Source organism: Cadophora gregata, assembly GCF_030347475.1.
Source record: "Cadophora gregata isolate MNR1 chromosome Unknown scaffold_14, whole genome shotgun sequence".
In the NCBI taxonomy this organism is placed as follows: domain Eukaryota; kingdom Fungi; phylum Ascomycota; class Leotiomycetes; order Helotiales; family Ploettnerulaceae; genus Cadophora; species Cadophora gregata.
In genome coordinates, this window is record NW_026695937.1 from 400 (window position 1) to 23,857 (window position 23,458).

At 48.4% G+C, this 23,458-nt stretch overlaps 10 protein-coding genes across 10 annotated transcripts; 5 read left to right on the plus strand and 5 right to left on the minus strand.

Moving 5' to 3' along the window:
* Positions 1-1,670: 1,670 nt before the first annotated feature.
* Positions 1,671-3,304, plus strand: ONS95_004088 (uncharacterized protein; the record flags this gene model as incomplete). The annotated part of the gene is made up of 2 exons (XM_058497431.1): positions 1,671-3,131; positions 3,236-3,304. 2 exons carry the CDS (start codon positions 1,671-1,673, stop codon positions 3,302-3,304), a joined length of 1,530 nt encoding a protein of 509 aa, XP_058352156.1.
* Positions 3,305-6,935: 3,631 nt separating this feature from the next.
* Positions 6,936-7,886, plus strand: ONS95_004089 (uncharacterized protein). The gene has a single exon (XM_058497432.1). The coding sequence runs from the start codon at positions 7,111-7,113 to the stop codon at positions 7,825-7,827; it is 717 nt and encodes a 238-aa protein (XP_058352157.1). The 5' UTR covers positions 6,936-7,110; the 3' UTR covers positions 7,828-7,886.
* A 679-nt stretch (positions 7,887-8,565) lies between these two features.
* Positions 8,566-9,042, minus strand: ONS95_004090 (uncharacterized protein; the record flags this gene model as incomplete). The annotated part of the gene is made up of 4 exons (XM_058497433.1): positions 8,566-8,634; positions 8,680-8,760; positions 8,808-8,907; positions 8,957-9,042. The coding sequence occupies 4 exons, from the start codon at positions 9,040-9,042 to the stop codon at positions 8,566-8,568; spliced, it is 336 nt and encodes a 111-aa protein (XP_058352158.1).
* A 420-nt stretch (positions 9,043-9,462) lies between these two features.
* On the minus strand, positions 9,463-10,917 carry ONS95_004091 (uncharacterized protein; the record flags this gene model as incomplete). The annotated part of the gene is made up of 1 exon (XM_058497434.1): positions 9,463-10,917. The coding sequence occupies one exon, from the start codon at positions 10,915-10,917 to the stop codon at positions 9,463-9,465; it is 1,455 nt and encodes a 484-aa protein (XP_058352159.1).
* A 131-nt stretch (positions 10,918-11,048) lies between these two features.
* Positions 11,049-11,496, minus strand: ONS95_004092 (uncharacterized protein; the record flags this gene model as incomplete). The annotated part of the gene is made up of 2 exons (XM_058497435.1): positions 11,049-11,077; positions 11,145-11,496. 2 exons carry the CDS (start codon positions 11,494-11,496, stop codon positions 11,049-11,051), a joined length of 381 nt encoding a protein of 126 aa, XP_058352160.1.
* Positions 11,497-11,716: 220 nt separating this feature from the next.
* ONS95_004093 (uncharacterized protein) lies at positions 11,717-12,252 on the minus strand. The gene has a single exon (XM_058497436.1). It carries the CDS (start codon positions 12,120-12,122, stop codon positions 11,820-11,822), a length of 303 nt encoding a protein of 100 aa, XP_058352161.1. The 5' UTR covers positions 12,123-12,252; the 3' UTR covers positions 11,717-11,819.
* A 70-nt stretch (positions 12,253-12,322) lies between these two features.
* ONS95_004094 (uncharacterized protein) lies at positions 12,323-15,411 on the plus strand. The gene is made up of 3 exons (XM_058497437.1): positions 12,323-14,555; positions 14,604-15,008; positions 15,069-15,411. Exons 1-3 carry the CDS (start codon positions 13,937-13,939, stop codon positions 15,314-15,316), a joined length of 1,272 nt encoding a protein of 423 aa, XP_058352162.1. The 5' UTR covers positions 12,323-13,936; the 3' UTR covers positions 15,317-15,411.
* A 311-nt stretch (positions 15,412-15,722) lies between these two features.
* Positions 15,723-18,378, plus strand: ONS95_004095 (uncharacterized protein). The gene is made up of 4 exons (XM_058497438.1): positions 15,723-16,225; positions 16,285-17,078; positions 17,149-17,276; positions 17,375-18,378. Exons 1-2 carry the CDS (start codon positions 15,888-15,890, stop codon positions 16,676-16,678), a joined length of 732 nt encoding a protein of 243 aa, XP_058352163.1. The 5' UTR covers positions 15,723-15,887; the 3' UTR covers positions 16,679-17,078; positions 17,149-17,276; positions 17,375-18,378.
* A 455-nt stretch (positions 18,379-18,833) lies between these two features.
* Positions 18,834-22,992, minus strand: ONS95_004096 (uncharacterized protein; the record flags this gene model as incomplete). The annotated part of the gene is made up of 2 exons (XM_058497439.1): positions 22,771-22,992; positions 18,834-22,697 (listed from the first exon to the last, which is right to left on the minus strand). The coding sequence occupies exon 2, from the start codon at positions 22,308-22,310 to the stop codon at positions 18,834-18,836; it is 3,477 nt and encodes a 1,158-aa protein (XP_058352164.1). The 5' UTR covers positions 22,311-22,697; positions 22,771-22,992.
* ONS95_004097 (uncharacterized protein) lies at positions 21,890-22,165 on the plus strand (the record flags this gene model as incomplete). The annotated part of the gene is made up of 2 exons (XM_058497440.1): positions 21,890-22,000; positions 22,058-22,165. The coding sequence occupies 2 exons, from the start codon at positions 21,890-21,892 to the stop codon at positions 22,163-22,165; spliced, it is 219 nt and encodes a 72-aa protein (XP_058352165.1).
* Positions 22,993-23,458: the final 466 nt, after the last annotated feature.

Consider the following 23,458-nt stretch of genomic DNA (forward strand, 5'->3'; position numbering starts at 1 on the left):
GTCATACTTAGGGTCAGACTTAGGGTCATACTTAGGGTTAATTTCACTTATTATACCGTCAAATTTACGGCGAAGCCGTGCAAGGCGTAGCCTTGTTTATTATATATTATATATTATATATAATGCTTAGGGTCAGGCTTAGGGTCATACTTAGGGTCATACTTAGGGTCGATTTTACCTATTATACCGTCAAATTTACGGCGAAGCCGTTATATATATAAGATACCGTCAAATTTACGGCGAAGCCGTGCAGGGCGTAGCCCTTTGTATTATATATAATATAATATTCAGACTTAGGGTCACACTTAGGGTTACACTTAGGGTCATACTTAGGGTCATACTTAGGGTCAGACTTAGGGTCATACTTAGGGTCGATTATACCTATTATACCGTCAAATTTACGGCGAAGCCGTGCAGGGCGTAGCCCTTTGTATTATATATAATATAATATTCAGACTTAGGGTCAGACTTAGGGTCAGACTTAGGGTCACACTTAGGGTCACACTTAGGGTTAAGGATAAGGTTAATTAGATACATAGTATCTAATAGATACTATGTAATTTACTAGCGCAGCGGATATTACAGTAGTAATATTAACCTTACTTAGGGTGAAGGATAAGGTGAAGGATAGGGTGAAGGATAGGGTGAAGGATAGGGTGAAGGATAGGGTGAAGGATAGGGTAGAGGATAGGGCTAGATATAAGGCTGAAAATCAAAGGATAATCGAAGAATCAAAGGTAAAAGAATAAAGATAAAGGTAAAGGTAAGAGATAAGGTGAAGGATAGGGTAGAGGATAGGGCTATACTTAAGGTGAATAAAATTTATTAGAGCCGAAGCTTTGAAATCAAAACTTGAACCTTATAACCGATGCTTTGAAATCAATAGATTAAACCTTATAACTAATACTTTGAAATCAATAGATTAAACCTTATAACTAATACTTTGAAATCAATAGATTAAACCTTATAACCGATGCTTTAAAATCAATAGATTAAACCTTATAACTAATACTTTGAAATCAATAGATTAAACCTTATAACTGATACTTTGAAATTAATATTTTAAGGGTTAGGGTCGGACTTCGGGTCGAGCTTAGGGCCGAGCTTAGGGTCGAGCTTAGGGTCAGACTTAGGGTTATATAGAAGGCTATTCCCTTTCGATTATTCACTCTTCATCACTCTCTTAACTATCATCACTCTCTTAACTATCATCACTCTCTCGACGATTATCACTCTCTCGACTATTATTACTCTCTTACCTTATCTTTCTAAACTATTACTCTCTTACCTTATTACTCTCTCACTTTATCCTTCTGAATTATCACTCTCTCAACTACTTTACTATTATCGACCCTATACTTACCTTATCCCTGCCCTAAGCCTTACCCTAGGCCTCTCCTATCTACCTTACCGGCGCCTACCTTACTAGCGCCTACCTCACCGTCGCCCTCTCCGATTTTTTACCGTTAATTCGTTACTTACCCCCCTATTTCAGCACCTAAGGATCAATTTCCACCGTCTAAAAATCGATTCTACCGGCTAGTTTTCGAGATATCATCACTTTTATAAGTTATCTCGCAATTCTACTGATAAATCACTAAGTTTTCATATTTCCCCTGATTTTTACCCCGCACTTTACCCCGCAATTACCCCTCTACCCCTCTTTTACTATGCCGTTCGAATGCCCCGCGTGTAAAAATGAATATATCGATATTCTCGATCATATTCGTAAAAAACACCCTACTGATTCCTTTACAGAGCTTCAATTACAGCCTATAGGCCTTGTTCCCTGCCCTACCTGTGCTACAGCGTGTAAAGGAGCCCACGGGATTAAGACTCATAGCGCTAAAATCCACGGAATCACCGGTAGCTCTAGGGTATCAACGCAGCACCGAATCCATACTACCCCCTCTGCCTCAGCACCCTTAGACGCTGAAATCGACGATTCTATAGGCACCCCCTACCCTGTAATCGATTTCCCTCAGCTACTAGCACCCTTTCGAGCCGCTACCCCTAAGGCCAGAGCCTCTCTAGGCCTTTCAGGCTCTGAATACCCTACAGCTCCAGGGGCTACAGGCCTGTATAAGTCGCCTCCAGCACCTACAAGCCGAAATCTCAGTACCCCTCCACCCCTACCAAGCCCCCCATTCGATATCTACCCAGGCTTTACAGGCTCTCCGTCCCCTGTAACTTCAGCACCAAATAGCCCTAAATCGCCTACCTACGCCCAAGTTACCGCCACCCCTCTAGGCTCTAAGCCTTCAGCACCTACAGGCTCCAAGCACCCTACGGCTTCAGGCTCTAAGACCCCTGTACCTTCAGTACCTACAGGCTCTAAGCACCCTACGGCTCCAGGCTCCAAGTACCCCGCACCTTCAGCACCTGCAGGCTCCAAGACCCCTGCACCTTCAGCACCTACAGGCTCTAAGCACCCTACGGCTCCAGGCTCCAAGTACCCCGCACCTTCAGCACCTGCAGGCTCCAAGCACCCTACGGCTCCAGGCTCCAAGTACCCCGCACCTTCAACACCTACAGGCTCTAAGCACCCTACGCCTTCAGGCTCCAAGTACCCCGCACCTTCAGCACCTACAGGCTCTAAGACCCCTGTACCGTCAGTACCTACAGGCTCCAAGTACCCTACGGCTCTAGGCCCCGACCTCCCTACAGGCACCCGAAGGATTCAGACCCCACGGGGTATTTGGTACTCGATTCCAGGGGAAGTAGACGCTATACTCCCAGCGTACGACGGCCCTACAGGCCCTGAACCAGACTCCCTCCCAGGCTCTCGACCCCCCACGCCTACAGGCTCTACGTCACCTACATACGCCCAAATCGTCGCTACAGGCTATATACCCCCGAAGCCGTCCACTAAACGCCCTGCAAGAACACCCTCCCCAGGGGCTCAACGCCCTACGACACGCCAAAAGATAGGCCCTACGCAGCCTATAGAGCCTATAATCAAAGACAGCTCGTCCGACGAAGATCTTTATAGTGCCTCTACAGCGCCATCGTCCCCTACCCCTAGCTTTGAAGACGCTATCTCAACGCCTATACCAACTACACCTACCGATAAGACGCCTACCACACCTAGCCTACCCTCTGATAGCCCCTACTTCCCTCGACTATCACGAGTAGGCTCCCCTATAAGCAACCGAAGCTACTCACCCCTAGAACCACCCCCTAAAGCTCCCCAAGCTTCAGCACCCTCTCACGCTAAAGAGCCTATAATAATAAGCTCTTCTCCCCCAACAACCCCTACAACACACCTACCCTCCAAAACTACCACAACTCACCTACCCTCTAAAAACACCACAACTCACCTACCCTGCGAAACCTCCACACCTAGCCTACCCGTTAACCCAACACTCCAGGGCCGTACTATAGGGCCTACAGCGTCTAAACGCCCTATATCAACACAAGGCACAGCATCTTCAGCGCCTAAACGCCCTAGAACGTCAACACTAAAACGCCCTACCGACCCCCTCACATCTGAGCTACCCTTTGGATTACAACAATCGATCCACTGCCCCCAGCCTCAGGCTACCTCAGCACCTACACCCCTACACCCACAGGCTTCCTCAGCGCCTACACCCCTAGACGAGAGCGCTAAAGACCACTTGAACGCTATAAGCTCAGCGCTAAGAAACCCCTATATGCAATCCCTCATGAGATATAGCACTATTAAGGTCCCTGAAACACGTCTCCACGCCAGGCAAGCAGCGCTATTTACAGAGGCCGCTAATCGAGCGGCTTTAGCGTTCTTACGGCAGCCTAGAGAGAAGCAATTACTGGACTTTTTACTGCTTCCCAGGGTTCTCGGCCTAGGATTACAGAAGGAAGAGCTCGCTAAAACGCTGAAAGCCTACCCTACGACTATACCGGATATCCCTGAAACTCAGGGACCTCCCCCTGAACTCCCTACCCCCTCAAACGACTCCCCCGCCAAAAGAGCGACTAAGCTTCTGGAAAAAGGCTATATAGGGCGTGCCTCTAGAGCCCTAATCGACCCTACGCCTCTAGCTCCTAGCACTCCAGAGACGCTAAATACGCTATACTCGAAGCACCCTATAGGGCATAATAACCCCTTCAGTAACGCTAACCCCTCCCCGGGGCAAAATATCACCCCTGAAACGATACGACAGGCTATTCGATCGATTAATAGAGAGAAAGCCCCTGGCCTCAGCGGCTGGACCCGCCCGCTACTTGATATAGCGCTAAATTCGGAAAACTCCCCTGTAACTATAGCGCTTACACACCTAGCGAATATGATTCGACAGGGTACAGCTCCAGGGGTCGACCTCCTATGTGCTTCCCGACTTATAGGCCTTCAGAAGCCTGACGGAGGTGTGCGACCGATCGCTATAGGGGACCTTATTTATAAGGTAGCCCTAAAAGCGATCCTTATCAGCTCCTTCAAGCCGTCTATGCTTCTACCCTGCCAATTAGGCGTTAGCACCCCAGGTGGTGTAGAGCCTATAATCTTCCTCCTTGACGACGCTATTACCGGCCCAAATACCCTAAAAACTCAGCAAATCGCCTCCTTAGACCTTATCAACGCTTATAACCGAATCGGACGAACCTCAATAGCAGCTGCAGTCGCTAAATACGCCCCTACTCTCTATCGGACCGCTAAATGGGCCTATAACCAGCCTTCAGTGCTAGTAACAAACGAAGGCCACACGCTAGCAAGCGCTGAAGGAGTACGCCAAGGAGACCCTATTGCCCCCCTCTTATTCTCTCTAGCGATCCGCCCCCTGCTAGAGCACCTCCAAAAGACCCTACCGAAGGCTACAATTATAGCTTATTTGGACGATATCTATATCCTTAGCCCTGAAACTACAGCACTACTCCCTGTAGTTATAGAAGCCTTCAGGGACTCTCCAGTAGCTCTTAACCGCCAAAAGAGCACCGAAAGCCCTATTTCCCAGTTACAAACCACTGGACTTAAGGCCTTAGGGACCTTTATAGGCCCTGTAGCACACCGCCGAACGTTTCTCCAGGGGAAAATCGACACTCTCGCTACAGCGCTATATACCCTACGAGACCTCCCTAAACAACACGCTACCCTACTCTTACGGGGTAGTATACACCTACTCCTACGACACTTACAGCGCCAATTGTACTCGGAAGACCTACTAGACCTCTGGAGGTTAGCGGACTTACGAATCAAGTACGCTGTACAAGCCCTAATCGCTAGGGAGCCAGGGGAGAAGACTACCCTAATTCGCCAGGCTTTACTCTCTCTTCCAGTGAGAGAGGGAGGCTTAGGGCTCCCTATACACGCCTTATTAGCCCCAGGGCTCTATAGGGCAGCTAAGGAAGCCTCTCGATCGATTCTAGTGGCTATATGCCCTAATCTCTACCCGGAACCCCCTGGACGCCCTGTACCGACAGCCCAAGAGGTCTTCTCTAGCGTTAACCAAGACCTAGAAGAGAAGATTCTACCTACCCTATCAAAACAAGCGCTAAAATCGAAGCTTGAGAACGCTAGCTACCTCGGACGATACTGGCTTAGAACCCTGCCCACGCAAAAACACCACCTTTTAGCGGATTCTACAGTTACCGAAGCACTACGGACTAGGCTCTTACTCCCTGTAAAGCCCCCTATTTCGCCCTGTACCGCCTGTGGAGCCTACCCTCAAATAGGCCACGAAGACACCTGTAGAGGTGCTGAACGACGCTGGATTATACGCCATAACCAGGTTACCCGTGCATTTATTACTACCCTTTCTAGCCGGGAAGACCTTAAAGTGGAATCGGAGCCTACGCCAGCTAGAACGCCTATAGCCCTAGAAAACAGCCAACGACCGGATTTTTCAGTGCTTATAGGTACTTCTAGGCACTATTACGACGTTCAAATAGTAGCAATCAACAAGGATTCAGCACGCGAAGAAGCCTATGCTACGCTATCAGAGGCAGCAAACGCTAAACGGCTTAAATACAGCGACTTAGGCCCTGTATTTCACCCCCTGATCTTCTCGGCAGGAGGCCTAATGGAAGCCGAAACAGCGAAGACCTATAAGGCCCTACAGGGCCTATTAGGGCACTCTAGGGCTAAGTGGTTAGACGGGTATATCGCTAGCACCCTAACTCAGGCTCGAGGAATCGCTGCAACCTCGATCCTAGCACGTAGGTAGCTTATAACACACGCTATACCTACCCTACAGCACACACTACACCTACCCTATAACACACACTACACCTACCCTACGGCACACACGACACCTACCCTACGGCACACACTTCACCTACCCTAAGTAACTCACACTTCACCTACCCTGTGATACACACTCTATCTACCCTATAGTACACACTCTACCGACCCTGCGACTCACACTCTACCTACCCTTTGGTACACACTCTACCTACCCTATGGTACGCACTCTACCTACCCTGCGACTCACACTACACCTACCCTGTGGTACACACTCTACCTACCCTGTGGTACATACTCTGCCTACCCTATGGTACACACTCTACCTACCCTGCGACTCACACTACACCTACCCTGTGGTACACACTTTACCTACCCTTTGGCACACACTCTACCTACCCTTTGGTACACACTACGCCTACCCTCTGATACACACTTTACTTACCCTTTGGTACACACTCCACTTACCCTGTATTATCTCCTTCTATCTCAGTACTCTACCTTCTGTACCCCTGACACCTTCAGGCTCTTACCCTCTGTATTATTAGTATAGTCCTTCTGTATTTCAAGACTATTAGAGAGAGATAAAAACACTCGTCGCAAGCTAGCGTAGTTAGAAACAAATATAACCCAAACCTTAAACCCTAACAGCCAGTCCATCATGAAACAATTATCGTTACTCCTATGGCTCGCTTTTACAAACTTCTCCAGCTCTCTTGTCGCCAGTAAGAAGACCCCTTATCCTCTAAGGAACACTCGTCGTATTGTGCATCATTTCTGACCAAAATAACACAGACCCCAAAACTGCCTAACTTCTTCAGACAAATCCCACAGAAATATCCAAGCGGGACGATAATGGAGGATGCGGACCTAACTACAGTGGTCTCGAGACCCGAGCTGTGCGCACTGAGACTCTCATTTACATCCGGCGCAATGCATCCGCTCTTGACAGGCGAATGGAGCTTCCCGAGCTCACTGGAGAATGGACCATGGGAAACTTCTTCCACGACGGAAAGCTCATGTGGACACCATTTGTTACCCGAGAGTCGGCTGAAAAGCCGAAAGACTTGAGTGCTTCCATTATCCAGGATCTAACCAATTTAGGAACTGTAAGATACAACAAGGGCAACGACGTGGCAGTAACACAGTTCAATACAGGCACAGCGGAGCTAAAAGAACGCACGAAATTGTACATAATCAGTCGAAAAGGGGTCTTTGCTGTACTTTATTGGGAAAGCGTGTCTTTCGAGCCCGACGACGAATGGTTAGCAGCTGATCAGGTATGGACTTCCCCGGCCAAGCAAAAGACGTTCAAGACAACAGTGCTCGATCTACTGAAGAATGGAAGCAAATATCACCCCGAGCTGAAGAGGAAACTATTGGAGGACGAGCACATTAAGGCGTATCTCATTGGGTGGAGAGAGGAGGGAGCAAGTGGCACCGGATACGAATCCCAGTGGACCCAGATGAAGGATATGGTTGCCTCGATCATACCAACACTGACAGATGATCGTTGGTGTGGAGATCAGATACACACCAGTCAAGGACAAGGACGACTTGAGAACAGGTACAAGGCCGATGAAAAGAATGTCTTCAAATATGATTCGCAGCATCCGGTAGCAGGGACCGACGAAACACTGCACAAAGAGGCGTTGTGGGTTAAATGTGAGTAAACACCATATCATGATGATACTTAGTAGAATCGGAAGCACATTTATTCAACCAATTTGAGGAGACCCGAGCTTCTTGGCTCGTGGACGTTGCAATTCATAATTGAGTGTCTCACAATAGGGGTCCAAACTGGAACCCATGAAATATCTTCTGTGCCTTTCTGTCAATAAATAGAGTATGGATATAATATAACCGAAATCTTAAACCCCTGTATCTGTTTGTGTTCCCTTTTTAAAGCAAATCCCTTGATATACATGTAGAAGCCCATAGCTATGAACCTCGCCCAATCCTCATAAGTCAACCACTAGAACTACTTGCTTAGAAAGCCTTAGGATAAATGAAACTGTACATAGCTGCGAAAAACTTTTAGCTTTGTTTTGTATTTGAATACCCTAAGTCTAGAATAGTGTGTTCCTCTTCCAAAGCAGCACGCTTGAGCGCGAAGCTTGCTTCATCCCAACCCTAATCTCCCTTTGGTATCATATGGTATGCCATTCTTTCGCATAGACAACAAGGTTGGATTTGTGGAGTTAACTGCCGAGGTTGCACTGGTGTATTGGCTGTACTCCAAGAGCTCGTCCAGGTCGTCCGTCAGAACTCCAAGCCGTCATTCCACCCACCAGCTCGGAAAGTGATCAGTCGAGAAGACAGCGATAGTTTGGTAGTCCCACACGCTCTGTATAGCGGGAGATTCCTTTCAACAAAGTAGATCTATATCTTGTATAGAGTTCCGCGCATGCCTAAGATCCCTCGCGTCCATGAAATTCGATAATTATCTCGCGGAGTAAAGGGAAGACAGGTGACGAGCTCTACAGGACGTCAGGTATGCCAGATAAAGTAGGGATTGAACTTACAGGATCTACGATCTTCTCTGGATGAACTGACAAGCAGGTGCAGCTTCCTTGGTGCTGCCCATCTTTGGGATCGTCGGCAATCTAGACCGTCAGCTATTGCAACTTCTTCCAGAGGTTCAAGTCCATACCCTAGTCTTGCACATGCAGCGCATCAATGAGTCCACCGTGTCGGCCATCAACTGTATGTTCTTTTTCTTGCGTTCTTCTGTATAGCTTGTGCAAGGATATCTAGATCTGTCAGCAGGTCGCAGATCTAGAGGGTCAGAGAAAGCCTTACTCGGTAGAGATCTTGAGGATTCTCTTCTGCAAGAGGACTTTTCTGAGATACTGTTGGATGTCAGAGAAGAAGTCGGGGTATATCATATTGCAGTCTCTACTGTAGAAAACCGCAGCAGTGATAATTTTGGACTTCTGAGCCCTCAGCGCAACGAATTGCAAATATAATTTGCCTCCCGGCTTCACGGCTCGCTCGAAGGCTGGAGAGACCTCGTCACTTCTTTTCGATCTGTCTAGGAGATTGGACGATGTACAGTCGATAGTTACCTGGCTAGAATTGAGGATTGATGGAACCTTGGTTACCTGACTGGAATTGAGGATTGATGGGACCGTAGTTACCTTTCTGGAGCTGAGGACTCATGGTTGAACCGTAGTTGCCTGGCTAGAGGTAGGTATTCTGGACGCCCGTCTGACCGAAGTTGCTTGGATAGAATTGGGAGGCTTGTGGAGCGAAGGAACTCTGTACTGGAACAATTTGCTGTTGAGATTGCATTGGGAGAAGCTGCTTCATCTGCTGATTAATGTGACGTTGCAACTCCTGCATCTGAACAACTCTGTGCTCTGGGTGAAGGCATTTGAGGTGACATTGGAACTATGCTGAGGAGTGCTCTGAGATTGATAAGAGGGAACTTGTCGGGGGGTTTCACCTGGAAGGGATTGCAATTGGTTCAACAGACCCATCTCTGCTTGGGATGGTTGATGATTGAAGGATGGCGTTGGTAGTTGGACCGAATAATCAGTGCGAGCGATTTCCTCCTGAATAAATGCCTTGTTGGCAGCAAGGCTGGCATTCTCCCAGTTGTTGCTGCTCGAAGATGCAGTGTCCCATGTTGACTCCTCTGTTGATTCTTGCTCCTCTGAGGGATTTGCAGCTGGTAGATCCATATCTGCTTGGGATGCTGGTAGTTGAACCGATGAAACAGTGCCAGAGACTTCCACTCGAACGAATTCCTTGTTTGCAGCAAGGCTAGCATTCTCCCAGTTGTCGCTGCTTGAAGTTGCAGTGTCCCAGCTTGACTCCTTTGTAGATTTTGCGGGGGCCGTGTCCCAGTCGCTGCTCGACCTATTTGCTGGTTCATCCTGTGCCTTGGAGAAGACATGATTGAACGATATAGTGTTAACACCATATTTTTTTGCCTTGTGAGACTCGTAGGTTTTTGCGGTGATTTGAGGTAGCATCACATCTGCAAGGTTATTCACGTTCTCCTCAATAACTCTACCGGTGTCTCTGAAATACTGAAACATTCGATGAAGATATTGAACATCGTGAGTCTGGTCTACCTCTTGAGGAATTCCATGGTCTTCTTCGGCAATTACACCTTGCTCGGCTTCTGGGAGTGGGTCTTTTGTCTTACGAGTCTGGATAGCGGCATCAAAATCCATCATGAGCAAGATTCCATCTCGTTGTCGAGACAGAATAACTGCAAGGCGGTGAAAATCGGCGTAGAAGCCGACCTTTCCTCCCATGTTGGCTGCAGCGGTTCCGTCGTAACAAAGGAACTCGTCTTCCGCTCCTTGAGCCTTGTTGGCAGTTGAGATATGTAGTTCAGCCCAGAACGGATCTGTTAGCTTGATCTTCCGATACAAGTTCTGCTGCTCGAGGTAAGGAACAACAAGAAGGATCTTATGGAGTGTGAGATCAGGAACACTGGAGAAAACAGAATTGATGTACCGCAACATCAGATGGACATTAGCGGTTTCCCTGGGATGTACCGCGGGGTTAATGTAGCAGAATTCTTTTCGGACATTGACTGCGAACGGGTTGAGAGTGCCTGCAGGACACGCCTTGATGGGCGGAAATTTCTGCTTGGAATTCAAGCCCTTTGAGTGCAGTGTTTGAGCCCAGGATCCAATTCCTCTTCCCAAAGTAAAACGATCGTCCTTAATGTCAAGACCCTTGTGATAGGTGATGGGCTTGCGGTAGATGACGAAGTTGGCGAGATCAAACATTCCGGGAGCCATTCTCAGCTCCTCTTTCTGATCCCAGACAGGCCAACCAAGTTCAGTCAGTCTGTGGAGGAGAGTCTTCTTGCCTTGATAGGTAAAGGGGTTGTAGACACGTGCTGACTCAGGGTACCGAGCATTGTCTGATATCAGAGTTGGAGGAAGTCGAGAGACATCTCTAGCGAGAATGAGCTTCTGCTTTCCGCCTTTTCAGACGGCAAGGATCTTAAGTTCGGTGGACGCACTAGCCTCATCGACGGCGACGAGGTCGCAACGATCTCTGAAAACCTTTCCGGAAGTTGCACTAATGGTGGTTGTTGAGAAGGCGAGATTTGCAACAGCAAGGATGCCGTTGATCAACGTCTTGCCTTCCTTCTTGATCTCATTGGACTCCTCTTTGGTTCGATTGCTCGACTCATTTAGCGTGATTTTCTTTGGGGCTGCATACTTCTCCTTGTTCTTGCCCAACTCCAGGAGCTTGACATTGGTGTTGTCGAGAAGTCCAAGGACTTTGCAGAATGTGCCTGCGCCAGAAATGGAGACATCGTGACCGACTTGTCCCTGATGCTTTTCGCGCCTTTCACGAGAGGAATACATACCTTGTTGGGCCGAGGACTTTTGAGGACTGCCAGCGGTCTTGGTGGTAGACTTAGAGACAAACTCGTTGACATTGTTTGGGTCCACGGCTTAGGGGTTAGCCAGCAGAAAATTGACTCCGATCTACTCAGTCCATAGACGTACCAGCAGCTATTAGTCAAGATTGATGAGATCCTGGGACTTCACACTCTTGAGTGTACGACTGACAATGTTGTTGACAGCTGCGTTTGTAGAGGCATAGGCGCTAACGACATCTCCAGCGACTACCCGAGCTTGGATCAACTGAATTAAGGCTGTTGTCTTGCCAGTACCGGGTGCTCCAGTCATGAGTAGGATACCCAGTGGGACCTTCTTGGCAAACGACAATTTTTCTGTCTTTTGGTTCTCAGTGGACCGAGGATCTTAGTAATCTGCTCATCGGTGAGACTCTTGAGGAAATCTCGGTAGGAGAGACTTCTAAGGCTGGGTCCTTTGAGGAGGTTGCGGAGCTTGACATGATCAACTGGAGGCGGGAGGGAATCCTCGGGTTGATCATCGTCGACAGAGTCATCGTCAGATTTCTTCTTGTTCTTCTTGCGACGGCCGGTGCCAACGACTGGGGGAGCAACTTCGTGAAGGGGATTCATCTTTGTCTTGGTGGACAGAGTGGAATCAGTAACCTTGAGATAAATGGCGGTCAAGGCAGCGTCTGGAGACCACTTGTCGCAGGCTCTGAACAGGTTCTTATCGTAGTTACGGGGGGGAGTGACCCGAAGCAGGTAGTCACCTGCATGTGGGATATCATCGGCGGCTTCTACGTAAGTGGCCTCCCAACCTGCAGAGTCGGCTATCTTCTTTCCTTCTTGATGGACTTAGGACGAGGCTTGAAGACAATCTCCACAGACTCGTCGTCATTCAGGAGCTTTCAGCGAACCCGTCGATTCCGATTAGTTGCAATTGTGATCTAAAACGAAGGGAATACTCGCGAACTATCTTACTTCTTCTTCCGGACTGTCATCTACATCCCAATCTTGGCGTGGAGTCCAATCTGTGAAGGGCAGTATTAGATTCGGAGATTCGCGAATTTAGAAACTTGGTGAAGATCTTTCGTCAACAACAGGTCAATCGTCCACGCGAAGCCACACAAGATCGTCTCCACCTATCGCATGCGTAGTTCCCAGTTGACTGTGACCGAAGGCTTGACATTCATTCTTGACACGAATTTCTGGAGTGCGTGCTTTGTGGAAAATACCCACGAGTTCCTGCTGAGAAAGACTTCTGCACCAATTGTGAACCACTCTGCGCTACATGCCAGTAGCTGCATTGACAGGCCTGGTCTTGGTGGCTTGCCCAGGAAGCAGTAATCATCCCCATGACGCAAGTAATCCTTGTATAGTGTTGCGTCGATTATCGCATGGCTGGATACAACTGCGTACTGGGCAATCATGACTTTCACCTCCATTGAGAAACCAGACAGGCTGCGGCCGCTGATCACTGGCGGCAAATTTTGCTCAACGGTCGAGGATGTATTGCAGGCGCATCTTGTAGGTTATGGGACGAACAGTGTTGAGGCCAACGAGTCAATTGTGGGAGATGGTGGCAATCTCTTCGACACTGGGAAACTTGTGGTGATGGCTTGTAGGTAGGTCTCGGGGGAGGTTTCGATTCTGCAGGCTTCGTTGATCGCGAGAACATGGTCTTGGAGTTGGGTTGGTATGAGTGCCGGGCTAAATTATGCTTGTTTGGGGGAGCCATCTTGTTGTCTGTCAGCTCGTCCCTCGCGCCTGGGACGTAGGAGTACTTACGATTGCGCCCTTATTGATGATGGTGAGTAAGGAGGGAGAGCAAGGGAATGGCGATAGTTGTCATTATGGTGTTCTCTGCCTTGCGGCGAGAAGAGAGAAAGTCGACAGCGAGCTGCTAAGCTTGTTTGAGGGTGAATTTGAGATAGCATTTGGCGATGAAGGTAAGGTGAGTTGGCGTCATAACAGTACAAACGATAGCGCTTCCAGCAAACTCTCAAATACTCTGCGCACTCCTTGTTTTCTACAAACCACCTTCAACTCTGTCCAAGGGCCAAATTTTACTTCAAATGGCGCCAACATCAGCCTCCAAAGATACTTCCAATGCGACAAACGTCGAATCCCCCAGGAGTAGTAAGTTTTCCACACTTCCAGACACTTCGCATTTAGGGTTGAGATGTAGGTACCAAGCGGAAGAGAGTCCCCTCCAAGAGCCCAGCTCCAAAACGCCATCTATCTTCCAGCTCCACCCCAACTCAGAAGCCACGTGGATACGGAGAGTTTGCAGATGAGGAAGACACTATTGCTATGGATCCGTTGTCCAGGACAACCCCTAGCCTACAACCAGCCAGTCCAAACTCCCCAGAACATGCGATGACCCGCTTGGTAGCCTTCCTGCGCGCGGTTTTCATATCCGCAGGCCAAGTAGCAGTCATGGCATGCCTCAGATAAACGTTTCCCGCCTCAGCGCTAGCAAACGGTCACCAGCAAGAACACAAGATTACCAAAAGGAAGAGCGGTCAAGATCTTGTTCTGCGGCAAGTGACGTCTCCGAACCAGATCTTGTGATGGATCAGCAGGTGTCAGTTTTCGGGGCTAAACATGGAATGCGCGGAAGATACAGACATGCTCAGGAGAATACAGATACTGAACAAGCTGGAGACTGTGCGAATACTCTCGGAGAATTGAGCACCACCTCTCTTCCCGAACTTGTTTCCGAACAAGAAACCGACCCCTCTGGCACAACGAGTTCCGAGCCTAAACTTGTAACTCCCAACGGCCAGCAAGCTACCTTCGCAGAAGTTTCTTCGCCCTCCGCAACTTCCGACCTGATCTCAGACTATGTTCCCAACTTCCCATCACTCACAATCTTCCATATCAGAATGCACGATGGCGAGATTCGTTCTGTAGCTTACGAACCAATGCACGACATGATTATCGATATTCTCCCAGAGACCGCAGATGATCATCCTGGTTGTCAAATCATCGTTGGAAATGAAGGCAGTCCTGATCTTGTCGCTGCTATGAATACTCTCATCAAAGCCCCAGAACCAATAGGTTAGTTTGTCTAGTCTACACCAGTTAAATCCAATTAATGCTTTGCAGTCTTTGACAGCACAATCGTAAATATCTGCAAGGAGTATCTAGTATCGCCACAATCCTTTCCAAACCACCCTCTACTCCAGGAAGAACTCGACGACATAACATTTGCTCGAGAAAAGTCAACTCCTCCTTTCTTTCTCTACCTCCTCCCTGAGGCTCAGGTAGAATTCTTCACGACTTGGGATATTACCTTGGAAGAGGTAGACAAATCTGCATTCGAAAAGGACTTCAACTACTCTTTCCACGATGCTCGCAGAAACCTCGAAGATTTACTCCAGTCCCAAGCTATTGATATGGCGCTCCGATGGGTTCTTTCAGTTATCAAATCTCTCGAACTAGAGAATCTCCCGGATTTGCGACATTACCCTGAACGAGAAGCTCTTTGGCGGTCAAAGATAACTAACAGCGGTAAGAAACCTCCCTTGCTTGATCTCCTGTACTTTTCTTAACCTTGATTAACTTTTACAGATCTCAGAGTGTTTCTTGAACCTCTTGCCCCCGCAGTCGACGCCAATGAAGTTCTCGGTGATACGAGCGAGTTTGGAGGTCTTGAATACATCACTATGTCCTTTCTCCGACGTGTTGATGACATATTTCTTTATCAAATTCTACAGCCTACATTCCGTCCGTTTTCTCTTTGGATCATGAATAACTTCTCTCGAATTATGACAGGAAAAGGCGTTTGCCTACAGTTGGGTCCTCCTGACGTGTACTGACAGACGGGTTTGGTTTCTAAATTCGCTTCTCTGCGTATCATCAATGTCAGGCCGTGGTGCCCATGGCTGGAATTCGTTGTACTTCCAGGTAATAGCAATTCAAGAAACTTTCCTGCGAGTACCTCTGCTACAAACAATCGTGAAAGTAACGTACATAAACGTCTTGATCAATTCATTACTCACAATTTTACGCTCTGTAGTGTCATATAATTTACGGCTTCAGGGCTTAAGTGGTGTCCGTTGTAAGTACCTTCCCTTTTCAGCTCCCGCGGCAGGCAAGAGGGACCTGAGGTGGCGCTGTATCTGACTAGGAAGGGATTTATGTCCCACAAAATGACGGGCCGAGCCGCTGTCACTCGCTTGTGGCCACCCACGACGCTGCTGCCTTTGGCACGCACTAACAGGAGATAGTTCTTTACTCCTCGAAAACTACGTATCAACTACTTCCAAGAGAAAGGCATTCAGACAGCCGCCCCACCTATTTAACGCGAAGATTGTTTTCAAGTCATTTTATTCCACCAGGCCACGTGCAAAAGTAAGCCCCCACCGTAGCGGCAACATCTTTGGCACCATGGTATTTGTAGCCGATGAGAAAGCATTTGGCGAGGCATTTCTCGACGCTTTTTGGACTGGCAAAATGGCTCAGATTCATCAAGGAATTACCAGTGGACGACTCACCCAGGAACATCTCAATGAAGCCCTTGTTCCTGCTACAGGAAACGGTTTTGAACAAGGATACGCTGATATTGTATCAGCGCTGTTCGCCGCAGGCGCTTGTATTACACAAGATGCGATCGACGCCTTACATGGGGAAAATATGCAGCAGGATCCTGCCGTGATTCGACTTTTCTTCAATCACGGGCTTGATCCTAACGCGACAATCACTGGTGGCGAGCCTGTTCTTGGGAGGTATTTGCTACCTGTTCTATAATAGGTTTTAGTCCGAGACTGATTCGTTCATCGGGTAGCTCCATCCTCGATCTCAGCTGTGCTCGAGAATTCCTTACGCGAGGAACTGATCCAAACGCTTTCGGCCCATCTAAGACTACAGCACTCTATCGTGCGCTCGATGTCGACGAAGTAGAATTAGCTGAGCTGCTTGTTACGGATGGAGCTACGCTGCAGCCGGATCTCCTTTGGGCTACTGTAGGTCTTCGTAAGCGGAACGGAGAACTCACAACTAAGTTCCTTCTTGATAAGGGACTAGATCCGAATCAAGCTGTCTCTGAAAAATGGGGCCATCCTCTACACCTTGCAGCCTTAGCTGCAGAGCCAAATATTATCAAGTTACTGCTCGACGGCGGCGCAGATCGTACCATACCATCGACTGGCTGGAGATTCCCTGGAAAAACAGCTGAGTAAATCGTTCTGGCAACCATGTCTGGTGCGGAAAATCCTGATAATGAAAAAAAGAAGGCTGTCCTTCGACTTCTTCGCTCTTAGCAAACCTACGAGTCAGCTTGTGGATTTCAAATGTCGGGAGCAGCAGCACAGCTAGAGTTGATGGAAATCGTGATGCATGTACCTGCTTTATACCCTGTATACCGGGAGTAGCCTGTCCAGAAACTGTCATGAAAAGTTCCACATATGCGTCAAATCACTTTACTTGAATGTTTTCTACATACATGCAGGTCTTTGCTTTACTGGTAACACATCTCGACACATCAACACACAGCCTCCGTAACCACCTGGAGAACCATGCAGCAGCTAAGGTTACTCCTATAGTTGGCCTTTGTGGTGACTGTCAACTCCCTCGTCACTGGTAAGAAGTATTCCCAACCTTTGTCCAAAGGAGCTTGTGTGTCACAGCCGTTCTAACAGCGCTATCATAGATGTAAAGAGTAATGCCGTTGAACAAGATAGGGGTATCGGAACCATGCAAGAGTTCAGCAAGCTGAAGCCTGTAACAGAGAAGGAAAAGTAGAACATCACGGCAATGTAACGAAATACCCCTTCCAAGGTCAGCCGTCAACGCATTCACTCCACAAGCCCGATAGAACATATCTGTAATGTTAAACGTATTTAGCTTACGGCAACTAATGTGATCTTTTAATCCAGTTAACGTAATTACTCAAAGCTTAACCCCAGTTGGATCACAGCTCCACTCTCGTTCCATTTTAGAACTGATGTACCCCTAGCACTTGTAAAGAGATAGAGCACTGCGTCTACATCGGATCAAGAATCTATTCTTCTTATTTATTCAGCATGCGACTCACTGGACATCATTATTTCCTAGCAGAAGTTCAAGATTTCATGACTGACCTTGTCCGGTTTTTATTAGCACCGAATTCAATGATGACGCGGATCTTACAAGAGACACACCTCCAGGAATTTGAACTCAGGAAGGTATGCTTTCCTCTCGTGCAAAGTGCGAGAATGATCAGGATCAAGTGGGTTCAGATGTGTGTCTATAATACACAGTTCTGATAAGTCTACAGTTTAATGCGAAGCACACAAGCCCCGAATCATATCAACATAATATATAACTAACACGTATATCCTTGCCATTGAGGTAGCGTAAATTCACATTCAAGATTTTAAAAAAAAAATTGTCCTGCAAATAGATTTATCAGACTAATGTATAGTTTAACCAAAGTAAACCTACTCCATCCAGGCTGTGACAATAGAGCTTAATACTCATAATTGATATCGTCGAGCTGATGATCGTGTTTATCATTCAGATGATCCCACATAGCTCTATCGGATTTGAAGCTCTTATGATCCTTGCCTGACTTCCCCTCGCATTGGAAGCAATACCAAAGATGTCCGTGACTATCCCGAATCCCTAGACGTGCTGGTCGTGCAATGCCGGGTACATGCTTTTGCCGCAGGTGTTCGATTAGCTCGCTAAGAGTATAAAAATGCTCATCATATAAGCAGCCATATCCGTTGCAAGTATATGAGTGCGGCATAACGATTTCTTCTGGTGCGACGAGTTCAATATTCTTGTTGGAGAATTTGAATTGCACAGTAAGGATTCGGGCCCGTATTATAATCGAGTTGTGGACTGCGGGGTAGGCAGTGGCGTGAGCTTCCCCCGCCTTTGAGCAGGTCCGTTTGGCCTGGTAACCTTAACCCAATGCAGACAGCTTACTCGAAACAGTGGTGAAAGTGTAAAGACTGCTAAATGGTGATGTCATTACGTAACAATATAAATGCTTCGTTGTTTCCTCCCTCCTCTAATTCCAGGGGTCTCGCTAAATTTAAGGGTGCGTAAAGAATTCTGACACCAACTGGTGAAGTGCATTTGCGTGCTAGATCCGACACGGCCAGCTGGTCTAGAGCTCCTGCCGTGATGCAAAAGCAACCATGAGGTCAATGGCACAAGCTTTCAAAGTGACATTAGCTTCGGGATTCAAGTCCCGAGGAAATAACTAGCCGAGCTAATCTCAACAGCTGGTTGCGTATGAATCGTCACAAATACTACAGCTATACGGCTTAGTATTTATCTAGAATAAGTGGCATAACAATAAAGCACAATATGCTGTCTACTAGGCTTATTATTATCTCAATGCTATCAGCTCAATCTGAATGCTCTCTTCCTCGATTCCATCGCCTCCCAGCTCTCAATACTTAGATACCCAACCGCTAGTCTCTCCCATAATTCCTCCTCCTCCTCCTTCTCCTCCTCTTTCTCCTGCCCCCTCTCCTCACCTTTTCCCTCCCCTCCTATACCCCCCCTCCCAATAAGCATAACCACCCTCCTCCCCCTCTCCTCAAACAGCTTATCCTCACTAAACTGTCCCCCTCTCACAGTCATCTGTATTTCCGCATCGGCGACTGCTATGACTGCGATGTTCTGCGGTTCGTAGGTCGAAGCTACAGTTTGGATCGTGAGGTTATAGTTGTTGTGGCGGAGCCCTGGGCGCACCATACCGTGGGAGGGGCCTGTGGTGAGGAATTCGATGGAGTGGATTGCTGGGGGGAGGAGAGATGGTGGAGTTGTGAAGCTTGTTGAGGGGGTGTGGTGATGAGAAGGGACAGGGAGAACTGGGCTTGGGATGCGGTGGAAGGCGGGTATGTATTCGGCTGCGAAGTGGAGGTAGAGACTAGTGGAAGGAGAGTGCGTGAACAAGATATCTCCTCCTCTCTCATGCGCTGGTATTTCGAGTCCAGACTCAGACGAGGGCCGTAAATTCTTCGATACTTCTTCATGCCACAGCGCCGACTGCTCGCGACGAATCTGCACCCTTTCCTGGCCAACCTGAAGCGTGATCTCCTCGATCCTCGGCTGTATGCGCAAAAACAAGGGTTTATGCAGGTATTCGTAGAATCCATAACTCACTTGTCCTTCCCAACCCAACCAGCTCCACGACGGAGGGCGGACTTCCCTCCCGTCGCTTGACTTCCACATCCTTCTCTTCAACTGCCCTCGTGGAAGCCAAAGTAAAGCCCAGTCAAACACACCTCTTGGCAAGGCAGCAACGAATCGCCAATCTAGTTTCCGGGACATGAATGCTTGGATACCGAGGAATGCGTTTTCGATGTCTGAGGAGTACGAGAGCGTGCGTGCTGTGTATTGGCAGACTATAGAAGTGAATGTTTCCACAGCGGTGAGGGAGAACTTGTCTATTGTGTCGAGAGAGTGGAGAGGTTGAAGAGGACTCAAAGGCGTGGCGTACCGACCTCTGTCGTTCTCTGGAAAGATCTGTTCGTGATCGCTGATGCAGCTGTGGCGACATTCAAAATGGACTTGTCGGTCTACAAAATACAGGCAGCGGCGGGAGATGAGCCGTTCTTGGAAGGTCCATCCGCGAGTCTCGTACATTTGATGGTGAGCGGTTTGGGTGAGGCCTGAGAGGTGGAATGTGAATGGCATGCCGTGCACGACGGACAGGGTTTGGGGACGGGGTGTGGAGACACCTGGGAGGGGGGAGTCGCTGGATGTTCCGGTTAAGGCAACGACTGTGAGGCAGGACAGTCCGTATATATCTGCCATGCGGCTTATTTGTGTGCGTTTGTGGGACTCGTCGTCTTGGATAATGCAGAGTGCGTCGATCCAGAGGTATTGGATGCTGAGGCCTCTGACGACCGCTGCTACATCGCGAGTGAGAGTGGAGACTGTGTCAAGTGCTCCTGGTATTTGCAAACTTGAGAAGTTGCTCGTGGTGGTCTTGAAGATTGGTTTGTTTCCCCAAACATAGCTGAGTGTGATGTACTGGACATTTCTGACTTGGACTAGACACATCTGATTCACGTCGATGAGAATCATTTCAGTGTCGTCTCTCAGGTCTCGCTTGCATACTTCGTGGGTGCTGGCGCATTTGTTGATCATCCTCTTCAATTTGTCAAAGTCAACAAACCGTCGATCCTCAAGCGACATGTTTCCCCTGATCTCTCCACGAACCGTGCGAAGCGAGACTATGGGTCCAAGATACTCCCTGTGGTAGCTCTGCTTGAGGACGAGACATGGCTTAGTAGACAGGCAGTGAGCTGGATCTCGTACAAAGAGTACTTGAATGGGGTCGCTGAGATTGAAACCGTGCTGACTGTCGCTCTCGGATGTACTATCTCCTCTGCGCAGATGATCGAGACCATCTTCACAGAGTGTTCCGATGATACGACAAAAGTCGCAATCTTTCCTTCCCAGTAGTACCTCAGTCGTCCCAAAGTCAATCTCAACGTCTGCTAGTCCCCACTCAAACAAGTCCTTGAAATCAAGTGTTGAGCAAAGTTTGCAAAGTTTGGGCGGATCAGTATTTCCCTTCAAGGTGACGTTTGTTGGTGGGTACATTGTTGTCAGGCACTGGATATCAGCACCAATCCTCGCATATGGGCCAATATTCCATTCCGACCTCTCGTCATACGGAGTCTCCTTCAGAGGAGAGACATCGAGTTTCCAACCCCCAACGTGCTCAAAGCGAAACAAATCGCCCTGGAAATAACATGGAGTTGCGTTTTCGAATCGATTCCGGATCCATTCTCGTTGCACGAGTTGGAGACTCGTCCCCTCTTTGGAAAACTCAGGCACCCCAAGCCGTATATCCCAGGGCATAGGATTTTCGACTTCTTCCGAATCACGAGGACGATTTAGATCACCTTTTCGTAGCTGCCAGTGGAGGTCTGGAACTTGTCGAGGATCTTGCGTACAAATCGTTTTCGCGTGGTACCGAATTGGAGCTTTAAGACCGTCGAAACCCGGTGGTAGCCCACCGAAATGTAAACGTCGTCCACAAGTATCCCAGACTCGATATCCCATCATGAGATACCTCGCTACCTCGTCTGGAGGAAACCAACCAATCCGATCGACGAAGATAGGGCACTTGGGGAGGTTATCTGGGTAGGTGAATTCGGGTCCTGGCTCCATATTCGAAAAAAATGGGAAGAAGGAGAGGGAGTAGGAGTAGTCAGAACTGTGATTTGCACGGTTGTTTTCAAGAAGGAAGAGCATGATACGTGCTGTTGTGTCGTCTACCATTCTTCGTCTTGCTTCGAGGGTCTGCTCGGGAGTCGGTTCTGGTTGAAGCCCCTCTGTGGGCGCCTCTATATCCAAATCTGTGGGTATGCATCCTATAGGAAGGGAGGGAGGAATAGTGATTGGAGGAGGAGAAGATGGGATTGTGTGACTTGGTGATGGACTCCGTGCTTGTGGGTGGGGAGGACGAGGATGATGAGGAGGAGGAACAGCAGGAGGAGGAGGACATAAAGTACCAGGAGATAATGAAGGAAGTGGAGGAGGGTGAGGTACGTAACCGAGGTCAGGACTTATGGAACGAGAAGACCGCCCTGAAGATATCCTAGAAAGCGAAGGAGAAACGCATCGAGTGGAACCGCTTCTTGATTGATCCCTTGGCCAGCTTCGCGACCCAGAACAAGTACTTGGATTTCCTGAAGGACGCTGTGGTCTAAAGCTTGGTGAGGCATGTTCAATTGTAGAGGCTCGTTCAAATGAACTGGCATCTTCGACAGCTGGAGGCCATGGCGGGGTACTTGTGCAGGAGTCAGCGGCCACTTGGCTCTGACTCTTGATATCGCCTGGATCTGGGTTTGACATCGCTACTACGAGACCCCGCCTTTTTCTGGTTCGACGCCAGAGGGTCTCTGTTGTCTAGCTCCTAGCTCTGGTACAGAGTTGAGGTTTACCATCGAGGCGATTTCTGAGGATGTTGAAGTTCAGCTGAGCGCCAAGACTGACTTCTAACCGAAGGATCTCTACCCCTCCAAAGTGGTCTTGTCGCAACCAATAGAAGAACTCTGCAGCACGAGATCTGCTATCGCTGGAGAACAGACCTGAATTGTTTGCTTTTTCAAGTATCTGACACTCTCAGCTCGTGGTCCTGTCACTCCGAGTCTGTCATACGGAATTGACTTTCAAGATCCATGGAGACTTTCAGTACCAAGGCCCCTCCAGCCAAGCGACAACTCGGAAAACTTGAAGGACCTGAATTCAGCTGAGTACACGACCTTCGCATCACTAACCCTATCCTTCAAGAAATCCGTGAGGGGCTACTCACCTGTATCTGTCGGTAGTTGATTGAAGTCACTGGGAGCCTGGGAGATTCATACTATCTGAAGGCAAAGGGATAATCTCGCGGGGAAGAAGAGTCTAGCATCCGACCAGATGTTAGATGCTGTCAATCCCAGGACAGGATTTTGAACTAACGCAGGTAAGCGATAGATCACCTATTTCAAGCTCAGATCGACTCGTCTGGAGTCAAAATGTCAACTGCAGATGACAGCAAGATTAGAGTTCTGCTATGGAATTGCTTTTGGGTTCCAAACTCCGGTCTGGCTGTTGGAAGACAGGATATGTCTCTGCCACTCTAGGAAGCTGATGACTTTTAACTTTATGTTCGTCGCTCGTCGTTTCAGTTTTGGAGTTTTTTCTCCTCCATCACATCCTCATCATCCTCCAGGATCTTGAACTTTCGTCGCTTTCTCCTCTCCCCCCCCCCCCCAACTCACATGATACTCCTCCTCCCCCACCAATCAAACCCCCATCCAAAAACCAGGCCCATGGTTCAGCAAGCCCTCTCAGACCACACCTTCTAAACCCAACAGAGCGTAAATTCTCCGGGGAATCGGCAAGGACCGCAGTGCGAGCGAGCCCAAACCAAGGTTAGTATGGTTGGCCGGGGATCAAGCCCCACAGCACATTGCACAACCATGGATTGGGCATCAGAGGGGATCCAAGCGGCCAAT

What these genes read in the sequence shown, in the direction of transcription:
- ONS95_004089 (XM_058497432.1), top strand. Translation starts at nt 7,111, where the DNA reads ATGGAGCTTCCCGAGCTCACTGGAGAATGGACCATGGGAAACTTCTTC.
- ONS95_004093 (XM_058497436.1), bottom strand. Translation starts at nt 12,122, where the DNA reads ATGAATCCCCTTCACGAAGTTGCTCCCCCAGTCGTTGGCACCGGCCGT.
- ONS95_004095 (XM_058497438.1), top strand. Translation starts at nt 15,888, where the DNA reads ATGGTATTTGTAGCCGATGAGAAAGCATTTGGCGAGGCATTTCTCGAC. An exon ending in GGCGAGCCTGTTCTTGGGAG is followed by an intron (nt 16,226 to 16,284) that starts GTATTTGCTACC and finishes TTCATCGGGTAG; the next exon opens with CTCCATCCTCGATCTCAGCT.
- ONS95_004094 (XM_058497437.1), top strand. Translation starts at nt 13,937, where the DNA reads ATGCCTCAGATAAACGTTTCCCGCCTCAGCGCTAGCAAACGGTCACCA. An exon ending in CAAAGCCCCAGAACCAATAG is followed by an intron (nt 14,556 to 14,603) that starts GTTAGTTTGTCT and finishes AATGCTTTGCAG; the next exon opens with TCTTTGACAGCACAATCGTA. An exon ending in GTCAAAGATAACTAACAGCG is followed by an intron (nt 15,009 to 15,068) that starts GTAAGAAACCTC and finishes TAACTTTTACAG; the next exon opens with ATCTCAGAGTGTTTCTTGAA.